Here is a 17,743-nt window from a genome sequence, read left to right on the forward strand (position 1 = left end):
ACAATCACCATTCACACAAAATTCTACTAAAACATACTACACAGCAGCACATCTGAAAGTAACATCCAACTAGTACCTCTTAGGGCCCAACCAACATGGTAATTTTGTGATACTGACACCAATAGATAGAAATTCTGACGTCTGATAATATCAGCCAATTTCGTTTATGTGGTCAAAAAATTACACAGACTCCAATAAAAGTTTAGTTGTTGAATAGTTTAGCAGTTTAACTATGCTTTACTGAATGATATGACCATCAGTAGTCAATGGCGAACTGATAAACGTGATCATCAGCTCCAGTGTCGGGGCACCATATCCTGTATTACAAAGTAATCCGTGATTAATTGAAAAGCAATCCATTACTAATCATGTCTCTCAAACTTTAATGAAATTACTTTACTTACTACTTCCTGGAAAAAGCAATCATATCACTCCTTATTTTACTTCCTTATTACTCCATGACACCTACAACTGTATGCTAATCTTTGCATCTATGCTGGTCAAATTACACGTTTTGTTGATTTTCTAAGTACACATTCTCTACAGAGAACAAACGTCTGCCATATTCTGATAAACAATTACCATGTATTTGCTGAATTTAACATACTGGATAAAAATAAAATATAAAACAACACAGGCCTTTCGGAAGTACAGTTTTTATGTTTTATTTTTTTATTTTTAGGTTAAACTAGACAAAGAAATAGAAATTGTGCATTGAATTTTGCAGAAAATGTTATTTTCAAGGCTGTTCCCTGTAAAGATTGTGTTAACTTATTTTTTACTTAGAAAATCAACAAAATCTGTAGGTGCTTTGCATAAGACTGTCTACACATCCAACTGAAAAGTCAATGGTAAAATTCAATCCAGAAACAGCCAATCACAGTAAACATCATTTAAAATGTCTGTCATTCAGATTATAACGGCTTGTGCTGTTTGACAACTGAGAAATAGTCCATAAACAGCTGATTCAAAATTAAATCTTTAAAAATAAAATGTTATTATGTAAAATTTACATATCTGCTCCTGAATTAAAATGAGTTTGGCCTGGTTAGGTGAGGTTTGGACTCTTTCTTCTTCAGTATGAGGATCTTTATCCATCAGTTTCATAATAGTGTGACAAGCTGAATCAGCAGGTTGCTAACAAGTTTAGCAGGCAGCACATGTGCTTAGAAATTACGGATCAAGACAAGTTCGGAACACAATCTGTATAGAGGAAATTTCAGTTTTAAAAATTGCAAATAAATAATACAATCACAAAAATTTAATCTGTAATGCATTACACTACTTCAATATAGGAAAAAGTAACTACATTATTGTAACACATTTTTTGTACCATGTTGTACCACATACACAGCAGAAACTCACTAAATAGTATAGATAATAAAAAACATCTTACAGCATGAGTGCAGAGCTTCTCATAATTCATAATGGTTTTATTTCTGTTAATTTGGGTTTTCCCCTTGTTTTTTATCAGTTCTGTCTATAGAAAGATTATTTTGTGCTGTAATATGATACCCCCATGCCAAAGGTTAGGACTGGATGAACTACTTGCTTTTGCTATTGTAACCATTCTTGTGTTTTCTGTTTGAATGTACCAGCTCAGCTTTTAATGCTGTAGCAGTAGTGAGCAGGTAGTAACCATCAGCTTAGCAGTCTCTATAAACTAAACGGGTGTCTGTTTGTTACAACATAAAACAAAATACTAAATACCATTAAATGCACAGGATCTTAATATCAGCCGATATTATCAGCCAACTGATATATTGGTTGGGCCCTAGTACCATATCATACTAAAATTAATCAAACATTCAAAAACATTACTGAAAGTAGTGACTTAACTGAAGTAAAATCTAAACATTAACACAACACTATACAGAGAACAACACACAGTGGAGAGAACACTTGGATTTACAACAAAATGTTATACACGATAAGATGAAAGAAAAAACAAAACAAAACAAAAATACAGCACAGACTCTGCAAGCAAATGCACAAGGGCAATCGTCTGGCATGCACTGTGACGCATGCAAAAAACTCCACCCAAAATACGGAAATCAAATCAAAAACAAAAAATTAAAGAAAAGACCAAAAGCTCGAACATCAGCATCAGCAGCGACACCATCTTTACTGCTCTAATCCTTAAATTGGTCAGTTCCTGGCAATCCACTGGCAAGATCCTGATACTTCACAGAGTACATTCTCCACTGACAGCAACATCACCAACCATTACTTCTTGGTTCTGTAGCATAATCATCAGTGATTTAGGAAGAGCTCAGTGTGTTTCAGGAAGAGGATTTTTGGCAAAAGTAGTGGAGGGGAGAGGTGTTACACAGACTTTAGGTTTGGTACAGACCACTCTAGAGCGAAACATACCACAACCAACACAATCATCATCTCAGAATATGATTATGTTAATTTAAGGCTCTCTTAAATGTAAAAACTTCTTAAAAGGGAAATTTCACCAAATTTTCAAAATCATTCAATCATAATTTAGAATTTAACCACCGAGTAAACAAGGTTTTTCAGAGTGGTTTGATGTAAAATGGTTCGTTGTAGAGGAACTTAAAGACGCTTTACAGATTTCTACACTGACAATGTTAAAACAACGTTTCAAACATCAGACAGCGTATTCATAATGATTTCTTTAATAGCTGTCTGTGAGGTAACTTAGAGGCCTTGGATGTCTGGTTCTTATCTCCACTGAACAATTTTGACTTGATGCATTTATTTCAAACAGTATTTAACATCAAACCACTCTGAAGGACTTTTTACGACTTAACAATTTAAGTATGCAAAAATTGTAGAAAATTGGTAGAGGAAACGAAAGAATTGTTATATTTTTGGAGTCAAGTCAATTTTACTCTATAAAGGAGTGTTAAAGGGCTACTTTTTACATTTGATAGATACTTATGCACTCCAGATTTGTTGTTTCTGTTTATTTGTGTATGTTTGGCATGCCTGATATACAGTACCAGTCAAAAGCTTGGACACAATTATTCAAGGTATTACTTATTTTTTTATTATTCTTTACTATTTTAGAATAATAGGAAACCCATAAAAAACTTTAGATATTTCAGATTCTTCAAAGTAACCCATTTTGATATGATGCAGCTTTTCACACTCTTGGTATTCTCTTAAGCAGATTAATAAAGAGCCACCCAGAATGTTTTCCAACAGGCTTGAAGAAGTTCCACACATGCTGAGAAGCCGTTTGGCTGCTCAGAACTGCTTGTTAAATGTAACATTTTTTGTTATAGACATTAATTCATACATAAGCATTAAATGAGCCTCTTTTGCTGAATGCTTTATTGTGTGCCATCAGAACCCTGGCCATTCACAAATGTTTTTTAGGGGTTTGGATGATTTAGAGGGAAATTCCACCAATTTTTCAAAATTTCTGCAAAATTCACTGGTTGAAATGTAAGACATTCAGAGTGGTTTGATGTGAAATGGGTCACTGTAAAGAAACGTATAGACAACTTCTGTTTCTATTTTATTTACAACCAAAATGACCAGTGAGCCCACATGTGTCTTCTGGGTTTTTATATATAAGGTTGATAAAGTTGAAGTAGGAGCAAATCCTGCATATACCTCTTCATCATGTACGGGTTTGAAAAAGTGTTTTAGGTCAAAACTTTATCATAAAACATAGTGTACGGCATCAAGCAGCATATTTGTTACCATTTTATGTAATAAATTTCTGTGAGGTAGCTTTTAGAGGCATTAAACTCTACAGATGTCTAGTTTATATCAACATCTAAGAATGGAGTATTTCATTCATCAAACCACTCTGAATGTTTACATTTTAATGATTCAAAAAAATTCAGGCCACTCCAGGTCACAACAAGGCTTCATTAATGCTTTTCCATTTCAATGTACTATAATGTACTAAATATATATTGTATTCACAATATTTAGCGACACTGCATATATTTCTCATTTGTCTTAGAAACAAGCATTTATGCAGAAACTTTTAGATCAAAATGTCTTTACGTGTTAACATGCGCCCCCCAAACTTTTGACTGGTACTTCATGTAAGATATTACATGGTGCAGCACTATGGTGCAGTACTTGGACCAATCAACAAGGTCAGTGACAATTTAATTACACGGCCGCAGGTGCCCCTTAAAATATATATATATATATATACACATATATATATATATATAAACCATATGCCATTTCATATAAGCTTTAAGGGGAAAGTCCGGCAGTATGAACCGTCCCAAAACCCTGAACATCATAAGGTCTGCTGCAATGGGCTTATTTTCCATATCAATCCCACCAGAGCAAAGGGACCCAATGAGTAATCCTTCACTGATCATACTGTCTTTAATGTCCTATGAGAGCCATGTCAGTAATGGCATTTACACATGCCATACCCTTCTCATCTACACACACACACACACACACACACACACACACGCACACATATACACACACACAAAGACATACACGTGAGTGGGACAGTGGCCTGCATGTCTGGGCAGCCCTGGCTCCGTACTGTCAGTGTAGCGAGGCCGCACACGCTCAGAGGAGGTGTATGAGCTCAGGGTTCATGTAGGGTTTACCCTGCTCTTTGCTTCAGCACTGCTCTAATGGAAACCACAGAGAGGCAAACCCATGCCAGCAGAGCACTGCGCTTTATTACAGCTATACATCCAGCGTCAGCTCTGTCACTGCTCTGACAGCTGAATGCTACGCTGCACACACTCTGGCGTCCGCAGTCGCTTCGACCACTGCATAAGGCATGGTTTCAATACTAGAGATTATACATCAAAACTGCTCCCTGATCCAGCACCCATACACACTGCTGGACTTGATTGACCTCAGAAGACGGTAATTGTCGGGACCTCCATGCAGAACGCTACACCAAAGTGGATATGCCAATTTTATATAAAACCTTCAGAGAGAGTATAATCACAATTCACATGACATTTTAAACAGGGATGGAAGGTCTTTTGCAATGTTGAGATAGTGGAAGAAATAGCTATATTGTAAATATTTCCTCTTTGACGTGAATACAGTACGGGCTGCAGATGTAGACCAATCAAAAGACCAGGTTTACTTCTGAACACTCTTCTACTCTTTTAAAAGCTCCACAAAAACAGTAATACACACTTTTTGCAATGTTCTGTCACATAACATCCTGCACTAAATATAACTATATTCAATACATGTAAAATATTTTGGCACAGCCAAAGCTGTAAACTTGTTCAGTTGTTCAGATTATTAGGTACACCTACCTAGTTGCTACACTCATTGGCCAATTTTTATCAGGTACCAGTTTTTATCAGGTCATTATTGGATTTCCAGTCAAAACGGCCATCAAGTACAAGTTAGACAATTTTCAGGAAATAATTCTGAGGAGATTAGATATAAAATAACCCACTTGCATAAGCAAAGGAAATTCATAGAAAAATAAGTTAAAAACAGGAGTTTTGAAAACTAGAGTTCAAAAATGGGTCTGAAAGCATGTGTAGCTGTCAAGAAGTTATCACTGAGAAAAAAAAATAGACAAAAAAGAAGCAAATTTCCAAATCCAACAAAAAAGCTGCTGGTGTTCTCAGAACAACGGATTGACCACTCCAGAGTCCAGTCCTCAACATCACTGTATGTGTTTGAGTTTACTTAGATTGTGAAAAGTAGAAAATGCAACCAACTTCTAAGACTGAACTTTGCAGGTGTGGAAAATATCCCTGCAGATTTCTTTGAAAAACTGAAAGCAAGTTTCCCAAAAATAAAGGAAGCTGTAATAAAGACAAAGAGTGGACACATTAAATACTGAAAATATAAATATTATATTTAATTGTTGAGGCTTCTGTGCAATTTCATAATGAAATGAATAACTTGTGCTGAATTGCCATTTTGACCAGACATTAAATAAATAAAGGGCGTTCTCTGACTTTGGCACAGTGCTGTATGTGGACTCCTTCCATGTACAATTACTGAGCCTACCTATTGCTGCACAACCCTCAACCACCCTCTACCTCATTCATCAGTGGAGAGGGACCACGGTAGGACAACTGATGACCAGATGGTAGTGGGTGTCCCAAAGGTAGAAGTGTACTCTCCTAGTGCAGTTACAAGTTAGATGTACCTAAAAAACTACTGACTCAGGGTAAATTACCGTATTTATAAGTGTTGTGTTAATGCAGTATTACACTGTAAAGAACTGGAGGGATTTTGCCCAATCCCGAGACTGTAGGAAACGTGCCGACAGAAGAAATAAATAAATATCCTGACACATTTATTTATATGTGTCTTGATGTGTCCATTCATAAGCACACACTCACATCCATATTTAAACAATAATGCAAAGCCTGGTGCCTGTCTTTCTGCTCGGCCACAGAACTGGATCCTGGCCGCCTCTAATTGCAACCACATGCATGCGTGGCCAGAGAAACAGAGAGAGAGAGTGAGAAAGAGAGAGAGTCCTCTTCTCTGACAAGTCCTTCTCTCAACACCAGGCTCCAAATCCAACCACAGGGCTGGGGCCAAACATAACATTTCATCAATCTTGTTTCACTGACAGGGAAACAGCATCAAACAAAAAGGCTCCTAATGGCTTTACTCTCTCTCCGCTTAGTATTTGCCCTAAAACTCAAGATGATGAAAGCTAATCGTGACTGTGCGCCTATTTCATGTCGAGAGAGAGAAAGAGTGAGAGATACAAAGAGATAGGGACAGAGAGCGAGAGACAGGGTGAGAGTGCTAGAGACAGAGAGAGAGAGAGAGAGAGAGAGAAAAAGAGAGAGAGAGAATTCACTGTACAGGACATAAACGTTCAATGTGAGCACTCGGGGAGAATCGCTGTGCTGATGACAGGGCCGTGTTTGAGCCAGAAACGAGTGAGTGTTCAAAACATTCACATTCAGGGGCAACCTCTGGAAATAAAATAGAAACAAAAACACAAGTCTACGGGACATAATAAAGTACCAAGCGGGGCATAAAAAGCAAGCCAAGTGCAATCGAGAGGCTCCAATGCGCGAGCTGAGGCATCCAGGCATTCAGGGTGTGTGATCTGACTGAAGATCAGGGCCAGAGTCATGTCAGACAGAGATGAGGTGACGGACACAGAGCCGAGGGAAGAAAAGCTTTTCTCATGGCAACATGCACGGCTGCCGAAAAAAGCCCAAACACACCTCCAAGTCACAGAGAGCATGCGAGAAATGGTTTCACGCGTGAAGAACACTCAACTCAAAGCAAAATGATAACAGAAATAGAACAACAACAAAAAAATAAGGATGAAAATGAAACTTTACAAACAAACCATAATGATGCAGTTAAGATAGCTTTTTTAATATCTGTGCAAACTGCAAAATAGTAGTTTTATAAGCGATTGGTAGGGTTTTCATGACTATCTTTCAAAAAGTTACAAGACTTTGACATGTGCTGACTAGACCGAAATTACAATAAGGGCACATGAGGAAACATAATTTCAAATTGTATTATCTCATAGTTGCACAACAGGAATGACAAGAAAAGACAGTAGTCATGAAAGCTCTAGAGATTGGAATGAAATTAAAATGCAGCAAGTAGGATGTAGTGTTGAAGAAAAGAAGCCACAGACACAGAGCAAAGGGCATGGACATGTGGCTTTCATGGCCAAGGTCTCCAGTCACAGTGTGACATTCATTTCTCTTTTTTAAATTCTACATCTAATTTTCTAACATTTCTGCACAGAACCTGTATACACTGTACTGAGCCCCTCTATGAGGGGTGAGCTTGAGTCACACAACCACACCTGCTTCTGGATTTGGACTTACTTTCTGCCTCGTGTCGAGTTATAACTCCCTCCGTATTTCTTCCGATTAAGGATGAGAGCAGCAATTTCTGGCACGTAGCGAGCAAACATGGCCTACATGCATGGAACAGAAAAAGAAAAGGGCATGCAGAGAGGGGTTCTACTGCGGCCGAGGCAGCAGAGCCTCCTGGAATACTTACTTTCTGCCATTAACCGCACTATAGGAACCACCATATTTCTTGCGGTTTCCTATTAACTCTATGATTTCAGGGACGTAGCTGGCAAACATGGCCTAAGGAGAAGATAGGAGACAGAAGCAGAGACTAAAAAAGAGAGCGGAGAGACTGGTCCAAGGGGGCACACGCTTCTCCAAACACGCTCCCCCCCCAACGTCTGACGAGAGCACGGGTTTGTTTAGGGAGACATAGAGCTGTGAAAAAGTATATGTGTACAATATTTGTCACTTCGGTTTTGGGAAAGCGTTTGAATTTCCATGAAGAGTTTAATACTGGAGGTCTAAAAAAGAGAGGGTCTAAAAAAAGAGTTTATTTAGCAATGGCAAAGATCCAAACAAAAAGTGTGCCCTGTTAAATAGCTGTGTTTTAATCAGGGGAATCAAATGACAAATGGGCATCACTGAAAAAAGTAAAGATTTCAGTGAAGAGGCCACTGGCTCAGAAAAAAAAAATGTAAAAAGTGAAAAAACGTAGCTGATCATCCGTCACGCTGTGACGGCACCATCTCATGAAGAGGAAAAAAGAAAAAAAAAGGGGTAGAAAAAGAGAAAAAAAAACCTATGTGCCATGTTTTGTCCAACAAACACTGATGATGTGGCAGGTTGATTTGAATAGTCCAGGCCGAGCGCCCACAGCTGCAAAACACATTAAGACTCATTAGTGTGGCTGGAAATGAGCTGGATGCATTTTGCATAGTTTGCAGCCTCCTGTCCTGACTAAAGCTCTGTTCTGTTTTGCCTCCTGAACGCAGATCTCTGTCCTGTCTGAGGCCTTCCTCTAAATCCAAGCTGCTCTCTGGGGCCAGAATGAATTATGACATCTGTCTGATCAGAGCTGACGCTTTACAACATTTCCATACTGAAGTCATTAATTGGGCTGCTGATAGAAAGCAGGGAACAGGGCTATGATAACTTCCAGGCCTCTCTGAAACAAAGAAAGAACACATCGCTATGGTAACGCCATGACAGCTGGGGTTTTATCTGTGTTTCAGCATGGTCTGTGTCTGCTCTGCATCTGAGAGTAGTCTGTATCTGATCTGCTCTGTGTAGGAATATGACCTGTATCTAATGTGCTTTCTGTCTGTGTACACTGCAACTATTTGGCTGTTTGGTTTATATTTGGACTGGAGTTGTTAAATGTGTTGCTTGTAGTTGGTCTATACTGCAGCCTGTAAACTATATTTGCTTGTAGCTATTTGGGTTAGTTCTTTATCTGTACTGTTCATTTTATTTATTTATTTTTGCTATTTAAAACAACAGCTGCCCTTCACATTGTGCAAACATGACAAATGGATCAACAGAAAATTCATTATGTTAACAGATATTAATAGCATTTTTCCTTCTCCTGTAAAGTTACCATTTTAGAAAATTAAATTCTGAAAAGTACATTTTTTTACAATTTGTTTTACAAATATTTTACTTTCAGAGATGTTGAAGAGTTTTTTTCTTTTGCTATAAAGTTACTATTTTAGAAATATGAAGTTTTCTCATTACAGCCACAATTTGTGCTATACTCATGTGGCTATAGTTATTTGGTTGGTCATAAGTTGTATATATTGGGCTATAGGTATCTGGTCTGTATAACAGTGCAAACATTGCATGTGCTTGGAGCTACTGAATCTTTTTCGTAGTCATCAAACTGCATTTGATTTGTAAACTGTATCATTTTTGCTAGAATTAATTAGTCTGTATTGTATTCTGTAAGCTGTGTTTGGCTATATTTACTGGGTCTGTATTGTATTCTGTAAGCTGTGTTTGGCTATATTTACTGGGTCTGTATTGTATTCTGTAAGCTGTGTGTGTTTGGCTATATATATTTGGTGTGTATTATGGTCTGTAACTTCTATGTGTTTCATTATAATTATTGTCTCTGGATTGAAGACTGTAAGATGTATGATTGTAAGATGATAAGTATTGAGCCTATAATGTATTCTGTAAGTCTATAAGCTGTATGTGTTTAGCTGTACAGTCACTATAAACTACTGAATATTTGAAAACTATTTGGTATCTAGCCAAAACTAGACTGGTCTTGGTATATGAAGCTACCATTAAAGGTTAGTGTAGCAGTGTGTTTAAGGCTGCTGTTGCTGTGGTGACGTTCAGACAGAACTATGGGCCATCCTCCTGCCACTGTGTTTGTTGGAATTCGGGGAGGGACACAGAAGGGTGGGGTCTCCTGAAACCGCAACTGCTTAAAAAGAATAGCAACAACATTATCAGATTTTGTCAAAATACATAACATTTCTTACATACTAACATTAGTGAAAATACAACATGTTCTTAATCAGAAGTAACAAGTATATTGGGTATCTCAGACAAATAACTATGAAAACTCTACTCAACATACATGTACATGTAAATTCTACATGTGCTACAGTGGTAAAACAGGAGGAGAGATTTTTGACAGTGGAGAACAGGCATTGTGAAGACACTGTGGAAATATACAAAGTGGAAAGTATTTCATGGGGACGTTATGAAGACTATGGGTAGGTGACAGTTATGGGCTTCGTATAGAAAATGGTCGTCTTAGTCTCTAGGTGAAGTGACGGATGATGTGTGTGGAGAGGGTTGTCAAGACAAAGTGCAGATGAGAGGAAAGTCATTTTTACCAGACCGCCGAGAATGAAGAAGACCATGAAAAGGCGGCCGAGAGTGGTTTTTGCACAGACGTCTCCGTAGCCCACCGTGGACATAGTGACCATGAGTAAGTACACACATTCCCAATATGAAAGCGGTTGAGAATTTTGGAAGTTTTCCCAAGGATCCCCTGAGTTTTCCACCTGAAGGGGGGAGAGCATAATAGCATTACTGAGATGAGCCAAGGCCTCCAAGCACAGCTCTAAGCCTGATCCTCTACAGCCACCTACTGTTTATTCAGATTATAGCCACCACTGAATGTGGGGCACCCAAGAGGGGTTTTACGTGCTTGAGAGGAACTGTGAGAGGAACCAAACAGGTGGCTTTACTGTAGATCAGAGTCTCTGCTGCCATCTAGTGGCACAGATGTCCTCTGGCATATCCTGATAAGGGAATAGAAAGAAAAACTGAATTTTTAGCATCTTTGCTACAACAAAAGACTACAGATACTGAATGAAGGCATCGGCCTTGGTATGTGCTTTGTTCCTCTTCACCATTTGTTACCTATACTCAGATGTTTGTTCATTTTAGGGAGGGGTTGGAGGGGCTCGTGTGTGTTCTCTCACTCACCAGATGAATGAATCCTGCAGCTGTGAGCCATGTGCTTATGAAGATGGAACACAGGTTCACCAGCTTGATGGAATTACTGTGAGAGACGAGAGTTACATCACACCTCTCAAAGTGAAACACATCGCACTGACGTACAGATTAATCAGTCATCTATTGAGCCCAACACACACATGGCGAGGTTGGCCAGGGGCGCCGCCACTTCATTGCTTACTGGGAGCAAATACACAGGTTATTACAAAATGACCATTTCATATCCAGTTACATAGTGGGAATCCTGGCCCTGACTACAGTTATGTTTTTTTTGCCAAATTGTTCAGCTCTATGAGCAAATAACGCTCTGATTTGCCATTTGGGCAAGAGTTGCTCGCGTGGGTTTCAGCAATTTCTCACATGGTGAAATATGAGAGGAGACTCACTTGCACCAAAGCTGCCCACCGCACTTAAAGAATAAAACACAAATTCGGAGGTGGCAATGGAAATAACCTTCTACCAGTCTTATGACCACAGAGTGCATGCTGTGTTTTCCTCTCCTCTCTGATTCCTTGACTTAATCGCATCAAAATGCCACACAGTGTCAGAGGGGGTGCCTGATCTGCTGGAGGAGGGCCTGTTCGCTGTGAGCCTCAGCTCCAGGCGTTTCCACTCATAAGGCTGCACCGTGCTCTCTTACCTACAGCAGGCTAAACGTAGATACAGTGGGGGATTAACATAAAACACTCTGCCGAGCTATAAGCTGTGCCTGACATCTGGGTCAAAGCTGGGAGGCTGCAGGGCTCTCTGAGAGGCGGCTGGACGACTACTAGAGACGCACAAAGAGTGCGGAGATTCAGAGGAGGAACTCACTAAGTTAACTCTGTATAGTGTAAAGGTACAATAAGAAGAATGAACTTAAGATTGAGGGCTCTAGATAGAGACAGTTACGTGAGACGAAGACTAAGCTCACACAGGAAAATGTGCTAGCTTTAGCTTGTACAGTCCGATTACCTTAATTCCCGTTGCAGCATTTTGCCAAGCTATGTGGCCAGCCATGTGATGAGCAGTGAGTCAGCAATGTGCACATACAAGCGAAATGTTTCGCTACTTATTGTACCTTTAACTAAGGTCTTACCATCACAGTCATTACTTGGCAACAAAGGAACATTGTGGAGTGTGTGAGAGCAGGTGGTCGGCCTTACCTTGTTTTTAAGATATTCAAAAACTGTAATATTTCTGAGAACTGTATCAATCTCAAGGCTCTTAGAAATCTCAGACCTGCAAGACAAAAAGAGGGGAAAGGTTACAAGCCATTAATTTCCATGGCTGACACCAACAAAACATCAATAAACAATCAGGAAAAGGAGTAAGTCGGGAAACACTTTGATGGCCTACTGGTCTAATGTTTTGATGTCTTCACTATTATTCTAAAATGTAGAAAATAGTAAAAATAAAGAACCCCTTCTCTGAGTAGGTGTGTGGTAGTGTACAATGACAATACATATGCATCCAGTGTATATAAAATATTCAGAAAATGCTCAGGGCTTTACAATCATAATTTAACCCTTAACAGTCACAGTGATCAAGAAGCTCGGTGTAATCTTTTATTATTTCTCAATCGTACTCTGTGAAACAAGCAAATAAATCCCATCAAATGTGTAATGCCAAAACTTTCAACTGATACCATGTTTGTGCTTGTTGCTAGAAAAGGAGATTAACTTTTTTATGTAGTATAACTGAATTTGATGAAATGTCATTGCTGTGCGTGTAGTCTTGTTTTGCACATAATCCTGTTTATCCTGTTTTAAACATCATTTTTTACTTTTTGACACATTTTTGCGACAGCAAAAAAAAACAGACAAGCAAAAACAACCAGAAAAACATTGACAAAATCAGAAAAACATCAGTAAAGACTTTTTGTTACAGAATGTAAATGTAATGTAAATATAATTCCATGTTATTAATCATTAAGTTGTATATTCACATTTAAATCGAATAGCAAAATAACAATAATAACACGCAAATTCTAAGGCTTTTCTGAAAACTAAATATTATTTTCATTTGAAGTGATACCCACTACTGAATTCAAAGCAGTGACAGTGGTTACTAGAGCAGTACTTACTAATTCAGAGAAACAAACAGAAAGACGAGCTGTGCACAGTCTTACATTGTCATGAAGTTACACGGTGAGTTTGAGAAAACATTCACATGTGTGTGAGTGTGAGAGTGTTAGATAGGTGCCAAAGTGAGCGCATCAGGAACCAGATTAAAGAACAATGCAACACCTGCTTCACCAGGCTGCTTACATAACATCAATCTAGCCCTGCTCTCACATCCCTGCTTTACAAACACTCTCAAACACACAGCTCCAAGATTAGATTAATCTCAACACTTCACATCATATCACACACACCGTTCAGACATTCACACATAGGGTTTGGGAAGATTTACACCAACACACTACAGATAATATACTCGAATACATTCAAAAGCAAGTACTTTTGTACTTGTATTCAAGTAAAATAACTGTAAACTATCGCAAAACAATGTCCCAGACATCAGACAGCGTATCTCATTTTGTTTCATGAACAAATTTTTTTGTGAGGTAGCTTTTAGAAGCATTGAACTCTTCACATGTGTGGTTTCCATAATCACTGTTGTGGACAATTCTAAGTCTGGAAGTTTGTCTGCAACGGAGCATTTCACATCAAAGCACTCTAAATGACTTCAACTGCATCTTACCCATTTAATTATGCATAAACTTTGAAAAGTAAGTGAACAAAAAAGCAGAAACGTTCTTAGTAAAATATTACTTGAGTAAAAGTACTTGCTTGTGAATGGACTTATGTAGCTAAAGTTAAAGTGCTAAGAGTTACTGTAGACTTTACATAATAATATTTTGATTAACAAATTTTATTAAAGAGACCTGTGTGTCACACAAACTACTAACTTTTTTAGATTTGCAGTCAACTTGCAGGTCACTTTGTAGAACTTACAGGTCACCTTAACAGAAGTTGCCCATCATAATGTGAATGATTTTTGAATGATTGAACACCTATAATAACTCACTTCTGAGTTACTTAAGTACATTCATAAGCGAGTACTTTCGTACTTTTACTTTTACTGTAGAAATACACATAAAATATTTGTACTTACTCAAGTAATGTTTTACAAAAAGTACTTCTACTTTTACTCAAGTACCGAAGTACTGTACTTTGTACACTCTTAACAACCTTTAAAAGATTCCAAAATACTGTATTGGTGATCAAAATTGGATAAACTAGAAAGTATTTAAAAAGACTAATTATTATTATACTAATTATTATTATACTAATTAAAAAAATATTTTAAAAATACTGTGTTTTTAAATGATTCATCAAGAAGGTGCATTTTAATCAATTATTTTTTTAATCAAATGATCAAGTTTAAGAGCATGAGTTATCATGGTAGCCATAATGCAAATAAGCCCTCCAATAATAATAATAATAATAATACTAATACTACTACTACTACTACTACTAATAATAATAATAATAATAATAATAATACATTTATAATGTGCTTTTCTTAAACCCTAAAAGTACTCTAACCAACCAAAGCATTCTTTACTGTAATCTGTGTCCAATCACAGTTCCACATTACAATTCTGTGGGTTCTGATGAATCAAAGTATTCATATAATATAAAAAAAGTATTATATAAATATTTTGGTCAAAATTATGTAGTCACAGTAGAAATTTACCAAGGTGATTTTAATATTACAATGCATATTGCACATACATATCACAACATAAAGCAATATAATCGCAATACAACTACTTTGTCCATATGATGAAGCCCTAACACAAATGCAATCGACTAAAAAACAAACTGTAACGTTTGTATATCACAGTCAATGTGTAGTTGTTCAATAACACCTGGCCACGCTCTCTTACCCCAGTTGGAGAGCACACGGAGGCAGGAGAAAAGCGAGTAGAGGAGGCCATCGCCCTCTTTAGCCTCTCCTGTTCTCACACGGTAACCGTTGTGAAAAAGATCACCACACGACTTCTTGCGTCTGCGGTTGTCCTGGACAGCCTCAGTCTGCAGGATGCCCCTCGGGCCGCGGAACACAAGAATCTTACTGGAGATCATGATTCTGATTGCTGCTCTGATCTCACTCGTCCAGAACTTTACATACACTCAAATAGATGCTTCTTCAGAACTTACAGTAAATAACAATTTAAATCTACTGTCAAGTCAGAAAGAGCAAAATACTGAGACATAGACAGGAAACTCTGACTAATAACTCAGGAAGACTATAGCCTAAAAGAGCCAGACTGGCAGACTGTATTACACACCCAGGATGAAATACAATCTAATAGAGACACCTGTAGCAGTGCTGGCTGTCTGTCTGTCTGCGAGCAGAGGCAGCCTGGCTCATCTTTTCGGTGCTTTAATCTGCAACGCCTACGCACACATCTCCCCTTTGCCCCCTCTTCGTCACCAAAGGGACTCATGGGATATTTTTTGCCTGACACTAATGCGCCATGTCTGCATGAGGTGAAGCGCTTCTGCATGTCCTGAACCCTTCAGGGGATTTAGAGCAGTTGAAATTGGAAAAAAATAAAGAAGAGGAGAAAAACAATAATCCTAAAATTAATCACAAACGGTGCTAACAGTGGTGATGTTTGTTCCTCTAGGGCCCAAGTAGCACTGCAATGTAGCTGGAATACTATGATGTACTGTGCAAATAAATAATTTTTGGTAATGTAATCATGCTCTAAATTAAGGCCCATAATCCTGCTCTGAATTCATGAGATGCTGAAATTCACTGTACTTTGCTGGAGCATCATCCTCTTTCTTTTCATGCGTGATCTTTATGCTTGTGGGCCAACTTCACTATACAGCTAATAGAGTGTAAATCAGTGCATCAGTGCATCCTGACTCATCAGTGTGAAGGTGACGATTCAGCTGCAATAATTTTGTAATTACATTACAATGAATTTTAATTGATTATATCACTATTCCTCAGTCGGTGTATTTCTAAAAATAATTCTAAACTGTACCAAAAAATCAAATTAAGCTGAATTATACTGATAGGATCCTGGCTGAATTATGAAATTTTAGACCTCATGATTCATTGCATCAATTTATCGGTAATCAATAAAGGATTGTATTTGAGCTGGACCACTGTTAGAACTTAATATTGGGGATGCACTGATATGGAAATTAGCTGATGTCAATACCCAATATTTTTCATGTACATATCTGCTGATGCCAATACATAAACATCTATTAAATTGTAGAAATCTGGGACTGAATCTACCTGGATTAGCATAATAGAGTGATATCATCTCGGTCAGGACAAAACCCAAAAAACTTTACAGAAGAAGGAAAAACATTCTTAATTTGGAATGGAAGTTAACAGAACACAATTTATTTTTCAAGCAAGTTTAGAGCATTTCTATTTCCATTCATCATGAACTTGTAAACACACTGTAACATATTTGTTATATTATGTTGCAAAAGCAGTAAAGAAAATAAAATGCAAATATTTCACATAATAGCCCAGCACTGTCTAAACACTCTGCTCTTCTGCAGTAGAATAAATATGTCATCAAATATCGTTTTGAAACATCGCTCAAATCTAATCTGGGCCCAAAAGATAACTTAACTCAAATTCTCAAATGTTCGAAAAAGTGAACAGCACAATGAACACTATCTCTACCAGTTAGGATGATATGCACATTAAGATGCGTATGGGAAACTGGGCCCTAGAAGATTATTTGTTTAAAACAAATATCTATCGATACTGATATGATTCCAATATCCCTAAAGTATATTCTGGTAGCTACATATTCATCCGCTTCAACAAAAAAAAAAACTAAACATAAACTCCTGTAATCTGCCATATGAGGCAAACAGAAGGCAAGGCAGATGATGTGAAAGAGGTAGTGAGAAGAAGATCAGGGTAAAGGCGACTAGGCCAATGCAACACACTTGGCCAGGCATAGGGAACACATGTGTGCAAATGACAGATGCTCATTGAGGGTTTGGCACCACACTAGCCCGCTTCATTCACATCCCCAAGCTCACACACACACAGCATGTCACGTGCCTCGCCATCACAAGTCACTGGTTCCTTTTCTCAATCAGCGTGGGATGGACATTTGTAAAGAGGGATAATGTCCTGGATTACTCCCAGCGTGGAAATAGCTCCCAGAATGCACTGCCAGTGAGGCCTGCCACGTGAGATGGGGGGATTCTACATGTGAAAGAGGCTTACAGCACAAATTGGTTTCCTCCTCTAATGCTGGTCATGTTCTTTTGACAGAGACGCTTCCTGTCCGGCAAGGGTGAGGACTATTTCATGCCAACAGTGTGGCAGCAAAGCTGCTTTATTCCAAGAGACAAAAACAGTGTGGACAAACAGAGCCACTTCCAGCCACCAGGTGGCAGTGTTAGGTAACATAATTTCCGAGCACACTTAGGGAGATGGGGAAACACACCGTTGTTTGAGACATCATAAACATGACATGCTAAGTGCGTTTGTAATGCTACAGTAAAATAACTAATACCTGTCAGATGATATTGGGCTGG

General features: G+C 38.2%; 1 protein-coding gene across 5 annotated transcripts in view; it reads right to left on the reverse strand.

Annotated features, from left to right (window-relative positions):
* Window positions 1-17,743, reverse strand: part of kcnma1a (potassium large conductance calcium-activated channel, subfamily M, alpha member 1a) — a 225,451-nt gene that overhangs the window by 68,356 nt on the left and 139,352 nt on the right. For all 5 annotated transcript variants that reach the window (XM_036574028.1, XM_036574033.1, XM_036574032.1 and 2 more), the window contains exons 6-9: window positions 12,365-12,440; window positions 11,190-11,265; window positions 10,592-10,762; window positions 7,948-8,039 (exon numbers count right to left, since the gene is read on the reverse strand). In XM_036574028.1, coding sequence (XP_036429921.1) covers window positions 7,948-8,039; window positions 10,592-10,762; window positions 11,190-11,265; window positions 12,365-12,440 — 415 coding nt within the window. The remainder of the gene's footprint in view (window positions 1-7,947; window positions 8,040-10,591; window positions 10,763-11,189; window positions 11,266-12,364; window positions 12,441-17,743) is intronic.

The sequence above is a fragment of the Colossoma macropomum genome, unplaced genomic scaffold (assembly GCF_904425465.1).
Source record: "Colossoma macropomum unplaced genomic scaffold, Colossoma_macropomum, whole genome shotgun sequence".
Lineage (NCBI taxonomy): Eukaryota > Metazoa > Chordata > Actinopteri > Characiformes > Serrasalmidae > Colossoma > Colossoma macropomum.